This window comes from Palaemon carinicauda, chromosome 24 (genome assembly GCF_036898095.1).
Source record: "Palaemon carinicauda isolate YSFRI2023 chromosome 24, ASM3689809v2, whole genome shotgun sequence".
In the NCBI taxonomy this organism is placed as follows: Eukaryota; Metazoa; Arthropoda; class Malacostraca; order Decapoda; family Palaemonidae; genus Palaemon; species Palaemon carinicauda.
In genome coordinates, this window is record NC_090748.1 from 82,642,393 (window position 1) to 82,649,892 (window position 7,500).

Below are 7,500 nucleotides of genomic sequence, written 5' to 3' on the forward strand. Positions count from 1 at the left end.
ATATATATATATATATATATATATATATTTATATATATATATATATATATTAATATACATATTCATATATATATACATATATATATATATATATATATATATATATATATATATATATATACATTAATATAAATATTCATATATATATATATATATATATATATATATATATATATATATATATGTATATATATAAATATATATATATACATATATATATATATATATATATATATATATATATATATATATGTATATATATATATATATATATATATATATATATATATATATATTCATATATATATATATATATATATATATATATATATATATACATATATGTGTGTCTGTGTGTTTGTGTGTGTCTCTATGTCCGTGTGTTATGAGCATAGAAGATAAACAATGCTACGTTTACGAATGCAAACGAATAGGCAAAATGTACAAATGAGTTAACAGTGAAACTTTACCTTATCTCCATAAAAGACGTCATCCGTATTTTGAACAATTCCGTACTGTGAAGCGTTGATGTAAATCCCAAATTGCTGGCAGGTTTGCGAAGGGATATTCCAGTACACGTCGAAACAATGACTGTTGTCGATGTAGGTCAAAATTAACAAAGCCAGCCGAATACATTTTCCCCTGATGTGAAACTGGACTGGATGTCTCTGTGCAATTTTCTGCAGAAACATGAAAACAATTAATAAATCTTTCTACTGATAAGGACGATTAAATTGATTTCTTGTATTTTCACCATTAACGGGATATTTTATTTTTTTGTTATAATGCCTCATATAATAGTTCTAAATAGATTTAGCTTATAGTTCTGTATTGTCTACACAATGAATAGAACATTGCCCAATTTCATATTCATTTTGTAAGTAGTAATATAACAAACGACTGTTATTTCAACCAGTTACGTATGGACGACCACCTTGGTCAGGATGGATATACACAAACTAAAGTAGCCGAGAAAATTCACGCCAAGGTACCTACTCACTTGTACATGCGTTTTGTTTAATTTTAAATCCAAGTTTCTTTCTGAACAATGTGTATACTTATTCACAGGCACCCAGCTATCTCTAGGGTACATTATTCTTTCCAGAATCTATACTCCAGACTTCCAGCAAACGGCATTATTTCAATTGAGTATAATTTGGACTTTAATCTAACAGTAAGTCTATTAAGGATATTAACAAAACGGAAACCTGAATGGTTGATTGACAGAGATTTAGGATGAATAGAAAGTTCTGAACACTTCCAATATATAAGGATAGGATTTTTTGAAGATAATTACTCTGAGAAAATGTATTGTCTTTTTCATTATATTGATACCTTGTTTACCAAGGATATAATTATAAAAGTCTACTTCATTGCGTTTAATTTTTTGAAAAAAAAAAAGGTTAAGGTATAGAATGTGAACTATATAACTGGGTGGTGAATAGGGAATAGGTCAGTTAAATAATCCTACTTTCCTGCATATGAAGAGAATCATCGTTAATGGTGTCTTCACATAAAAAATGTTTTTTTTTATTCAAAATTAGTTTGTTTTTTATAGGTATTATGGCAGTAAAAAATACACAATAACTGATCAGGAGATAATTTTAAAGAATCTGAAACTTTAAGGTATCTCTGCCAAAAAGTATTTATCGCAACTCTGGTATTGGCATAAACTGAACATAAATGTTTTAATATTTGTGACCTTTAATAAACATATAACTATCGTTTTTTTTAATATAATAGGCTCATGTGTGATTGATCTAAAACATAAATTATATAACTCGCTTTCATTGGAAAATATTCAACATTGCTTGAAAAAGTACTACTTATGAAAATAAATCAGGAATGACAAGAAGATTAGACAGTTCAATGAGTCCAGCTTGACTGGCCCGATTTAAATCGGGAAAGATAAATATTACTCTTATTTAAGCTAACAAATAGCTGGAAATATTGATATATGAAATAAAAGATAAAAATTAATTGTTGCCCAATAATGGTTTTTGATAAATACAGATTAGAATCTTCTTCATAAATCCAACGTTTCTTGAAATTTTAAAATCTTAAAAACATAGTCCGATAAAATGTCAAGAAAATTTTTCTTATTAAAAATAATATCTCTTGAATATATTACAATTTGAGAATATGTTTTAGGATATTTTTTAAAAAGTGTCCCACTCCTTGCACTTGGGAGTTGCTTCATGAGATATGCACATTAAAAATACTAGTGTTAATTTACTATAACCTACACGCAATTTTGTTAAATTACTTCACTCCTCGTTTCTTTCCGTTTTGACGATTCTAACAGAAACGATTGGTTTTCCTTGTTTTAATTCGTTCGTGTCACATTTATTATTTCGGTATGACTTTTCATTTTGCTTCTATGAATCGCTAATAATGATTACAAAACCTTCACGGGTAGTATTATGTAATTTTTTTTTTCTAAATCATTTAATAAATCATCTGACTTTTCATTAAAAAAAGGGACTAGAAATCCAACATCTATCATTATTCACCACCTTGGGAATAGAGTTTTTCAATAAACTCTTTAAATTTAAATACCAGTTTGTTCCTATGAGAGTAACCCTTCCGGGATTCAATAATATCCTTTCCTTAGAACATGTTTTAAGGCATGCTTTCTCGTGGTGACTTCGAGCTTAGCTATATTTCTTTATCAAATAAAAATTAAATAGGATCATATTTTTGTTTTCGTTATGGTCTAAGTTGGAGGAAATATTCACAGTAGAATAAGGCTAATGCTAAGGTTTGTACAATGTTATAGATTAAATAGCTTATTTTTTCTTATTGGGAATAATTGTTCACGATTTTTTACAGGCATGTCACTGGGTTGAATAGCTTTTTTTTTTTTTTTTTTTTTTTCTGGAGAATTGGTGGATAGGATCGTTAATGTACTTCTCGTAGTTATATAATCTTGATATTTGAGGAAGAACTAAAGGCCCCAGTACAAAGTTTTAGACAGCGAGTGATTCTTGGATCTATAGACTTCAAAATGCAGTATTTTCATATGGTGATCCCCATATTCAGCTACCCTAATCTGTTCTTGAAAACACGAGCTACGATCAAGGGAGCTAGGTATTGTTGGCTGATGAAACAAAAGGAAGACGTATGAGATAATTTTTAACACCTAATCCCTAGTTCCACATTAAGTAGATGTCTAGTATGAACTCAAGACCCATAGAATGTGACCCGTCCACAACACAAGGAAAAGACAGGTCACAAAAGTCATTTAACTACAACTACTGAAGAAATTCGTAATATTTATAGAAAAAAATATTACATAGTGAAACACAAGTCTAATCTTATATATTACTGGAATTGTGAATGTTCATGCGACGGAGGGTTCTTAACTTTTTTCAGTACCATTGGCTCAGAATTCTTTTTCATACCACCATCCAAAAAAAATACAATCCAACTATAAGTCAAGGTTTAGTAACATGTGACGGTGCCGAGAGAGGGTTGTGAACTCAAAGGCAGGAAGCAATCAACTGAGTAGTTTATTAAAGGACACTCTCCTTTATATACAAAATCTCAAAGCAACAAGAATTTTCATGTTCAAATATTGAAAATGTTACAGAGGAGAAAAGCAGACATGAATTTTCAAGTTCGTTTTAGCGCGAGGGAAGAGCGAAGATACAAGCATAATATATACAAAATTAATTATGTACAATTGTGTGACACACGGTTGGTATATGGCTCCCACCCTAAAAATGACATACTGTACAAGTTAAATAGGGCGCCCTGATCTAGAGAGGCGAACTGTAGGCGGGTCATCTGGCAGGAGATAAGCAGGTTTTAGACGATCAATGGAGACCAAGTCTTCTTTGCCACGAATGTTTAGTAGGAATGCTTTCGGACTGCGTCGGATCACAAGGAAAGGGCCCGTGTAAGGGGGCGTTAGCGGTGGCTTGGTATTGTCGTTGCGTAGGAAAACGTGCGTTGCAGAGTGCAAGTCTGTTGGTATGTGATGCTTCGCTGGGGCCTTGTAAGTCTGGCAGCATGGAGTAAATTTTTCCACGACGTGACGTATGCGCTGGAGATCGTCCGAGGAGGTTGTAAAAGGAAAAATTTCGGCCTGGACGACCAACGGGTCGCCATACACCATTTCAGCTGCCGAGACGTCGAGGGCGTCTTTAGGAGTAGTCCTTAGTCCCAGGAGGACCCAGGGAAGCTGAGTAAACCAGTTGCAATCCTTGCAGCGGGACATCAAAGCTGCTTTGAGGGTGCGATGAAAACGTTCAACCATTCCATAGGCAGCGGGGTTGTAGGCCGTTGTCTGGTGTAGGGTGATGCCCAGGAGATTTGCTAGTGATGTCCACAATTGAGAAGTGAAAGTGGTTCCCCTGTCAGAAGTAATATGCTCAGAGATACCAAATTTTGCAATACATCCAGAGAGTAAGGCAGATGTACATGAGGCGGACGTTGCAGTTTCCATGGGAATGGCTTCAGGCCTACGGGTGGAGTGGTCCATGATAGTAAACAGGTAACGATGTCCTTGTGATGTGGGTAAGGGACCTACAACGTCGACATGAATGTGTGCGAAATGACGCTGAGGTTGAGGAAAGGTGCCCACTCCTGAATCCGTGTGTCGATGTACTTTGGAAGTTTGGCAAGAAGTACAGGCGCGGACCCAATCCTTAGCATCCTTAGAAATGCCGTGCCAAATGAACTTTGCCTTCAGCAGCTGCGCAGTAGAATGGAACGAGGGATATGAAAGGCCGTTAATGAAATCAAACACCTGTCGGCGCATGGGAGCAGGAATCCAAGGTCGCGGTCTGCCAGTACTGACGTCACAGAGGAGAATGGTGTTGGAGTCTTCAAGGGGAAAGTCTTCCCAACGGAGGGACGTGCAGGATGTCCTACATGCTTGATACTCTGGATCCTGTCATTGGGCTTCAGCCAGGGCGTTGTAATCCAATCCCAGTTGAACAGCAGCCAACGTGTTTCTTGACAGGGCATCGGCAACGGGATTCATTTTCCCAGGGACGTATTGAAGGGTGCAATTGTATTCAGCCACGGCAGAGAGATGTCGGCGTTGCCGGGCAGACCAGGCATCAGACTGTCGAGTAAAGGCATGCACCAGAGGCATGTGGTCTGTGCGAATGATGAAGGGCGTACCTTCTAAGAAATGGTGAAAGTGACGGACAGCCAAGTGCACCGCCAGCAATTCTCGATCGAAGGTAGAATAACCCGATTCTGCCTTGGAAAGTTTTCTGCTGAAGAAGGCCAATAGGCGGGGTGAGCCGTTGACCAACTGCTCGAGTACTGCACCATTAGCGTTGTCGCTGGCATCGGTGGAGAGAAGGAGAGGGGCATGTGGGATAGGAAAAGTGAGAAACGCAGCAGTTGATAGGGCCTTCTTTGCATTGCAGAATACTGCATCTTGAAGGGGACCCCACTTCAGGTCCTTCGGCTTGCCCTTGAGGGAGTCGTAGAGGGGAGCAAGAGTGGCGGCAATGGCTGGCAGAAAACGGTGATAATAGTTGATCATGCCCAAGAATTCCTGCAGAGCTTTGACGTCGAGGGCACGGGGAAGTTCTGAACAGCTGCTACCTTCTCAGGGAGGGGGTGGACTCCTTTAGGAGTGATGCGGTGCCCTAAGAACGACACTTCGTTGGCGCCAAAGGTACACTTGTCGTACCGGACTACAAGGCCGTTTTGTTGCAGGCGGTCGAGCACGATGCGCAGGTGACGGAGGTGTTCCTCTTTTGAGGAGGAGAACACAAGTATGTCGTCCACATAACATACACAGAAAGGGAGGTCCCCTAAGATGCCATCCATGAGACGTTGAAACATGGCCCCAGCATTACGAAGGCCAAAACAGGAGTAAATGAAGGTGTATGTTCCAAACGGAGTGGTGATGGCAGTCTTGGGGATGTCTTCTGAATTCATAAACACCTAATAATACCCCTTCAGGAGATCGAGCGTAGAGAAAACCTTTGCATTGTGCAGGTAGGAGGTCACGTCGGCAATGTTTGGGAGGGGGTAGTGATCCGGTTCTGTTTGCATGTTCAGGCGCCTTTAATCCCCGCACGGACGGAGGGAGCCGTCTTTTTTCAGAACGATGTGTAAGGGTGACGACCATGGGCTGGAGGCCTTTTGGCAAAGGCCCATTTCCTCCATTTCGGCGAACGTCTGTTTGGCGGCTGCCAATCGTTCCAGTGCCAGACATCTGAATTTTGCGAAGACGGGGGGTCCCGTCGTCTTGATATGGTGATAAATACCGTGCTTGGCAGGAACCGTGGGCGTTTGGCGAAGTTCTGGACGGAAAACTTCTGGGTACGACGTGAGGAGGTGGCCGTAGGCATCCGTGGGTGCGCTAATGTGGAGAGCGAGGTTAGAGGGGGCGGGTTGAAGAGGTGTCGACAAGTATGAGTCTGCGTTGACCAATCGTCGGTGGGCGACATCGACCAGAAGGTGGAAATGAGAGAGGAAATCCGCACCGAGGATTGGCATTGTGACGTCAGCAACGAGAAACTTCCAATTGAATTTACTGTTTCCGAACGATAATGTGAGGTTCTCGTAACCGTAGGTGGGTATCGCAGATCCGTTGGCAGCTACCAAACGGACGTCGGCAGATGTAGACAGACTACGTCGTGTCTTGAAGAGTTTCCTTGGCAAAAGAGAACGACAAGCACCCCGTGTCTACCAAAAATCGCACGCCCGTCCTTGCATCCTGTAAAAAGAAAAGATTAGAAACACGAGAGGCCACCGCCACGAGCGATGGCCTACTTACACGTTTTTTAGCCACTGACAATCCTTGGCACATTTCTTCGCAGTTGCCCCGAATCTGAAGTGGTAGTAGCAAAACTGCGGCGGATGGGAGGTAGTAAGTGGCTGTAGAAGTCGTTTGTTGGGGCGCAAGAGATTGGTGGGTGGTGGGCGGCTTTGTCTCTGCTTCGGCACGTCATGGTGTGGGCGTGTATGTCGTACGGCATTCATGTCAGCTTCAGTTGACGTTGAATAGGCATCCTCTTCGTCAGGGGTGGAGGCGTTGATGGAGGTCTTGAAGTGGCTGTCCATAAGGGGGTCGGCCTTGGTCATCAAGTCCTTTATGGGTAAATTATCGACATCAGGTATGGCAGCGCGTATAGGTCCGAGTAAATGGCGTATCCAAAGGGCACGAAGTAGGTTCACCTCACGAGGAGAGCCTTCTGCGGCAGGTTGAAGGCGAGCGATACTGGTCATTTCCCTGAGGGCAAGCGAAGCCATTTGGTCCCCCTAACGGTCTTTGCGAGAGCTGAAAAAGCTTTGCTACACGGGCGGCTGGCGACGGCAAGTACTGCTGCAGAAGGTATATTTTGAGGGCGTCATACGCTATTGGGTTTTCTCCTTGTTCACAAAGCCAGTCGGATATTTCCGGGAAGGTGTCCTCGGGTATTGCCGCGAGAACATAATCTGCCTTGGTGGTTGAGCGAGTCACGCCGTTGATGCGAAACTGGAATTCTGCGCGCTGAAACCAAGCAAACGCCTCTCCGCTGGCGA

General features: G+C 40.8%; 1 protein-coding gene across 1 annotated transcript in view; it reads right to left on the reverse strand.

Annotated features, from left to right (window-relative positions):
- The window catches only part of LOC137617877 (hyaluronidase-like), a 28,963-nt gene that overhangs the window by 10,131 nt on the left and 11,332 nt on the right, over positions 1–7,500 (reverse strand). Inside the window, exon 2 of the mRNA XM_068347824.1 lies at positions 471–680. Coding sequence (XP_068203925.1) covers positions 471–680 — 210 coding nt within the window. The remainder of the gene's footprint in view (positions 1–470; positions 681–7,500) is intronic.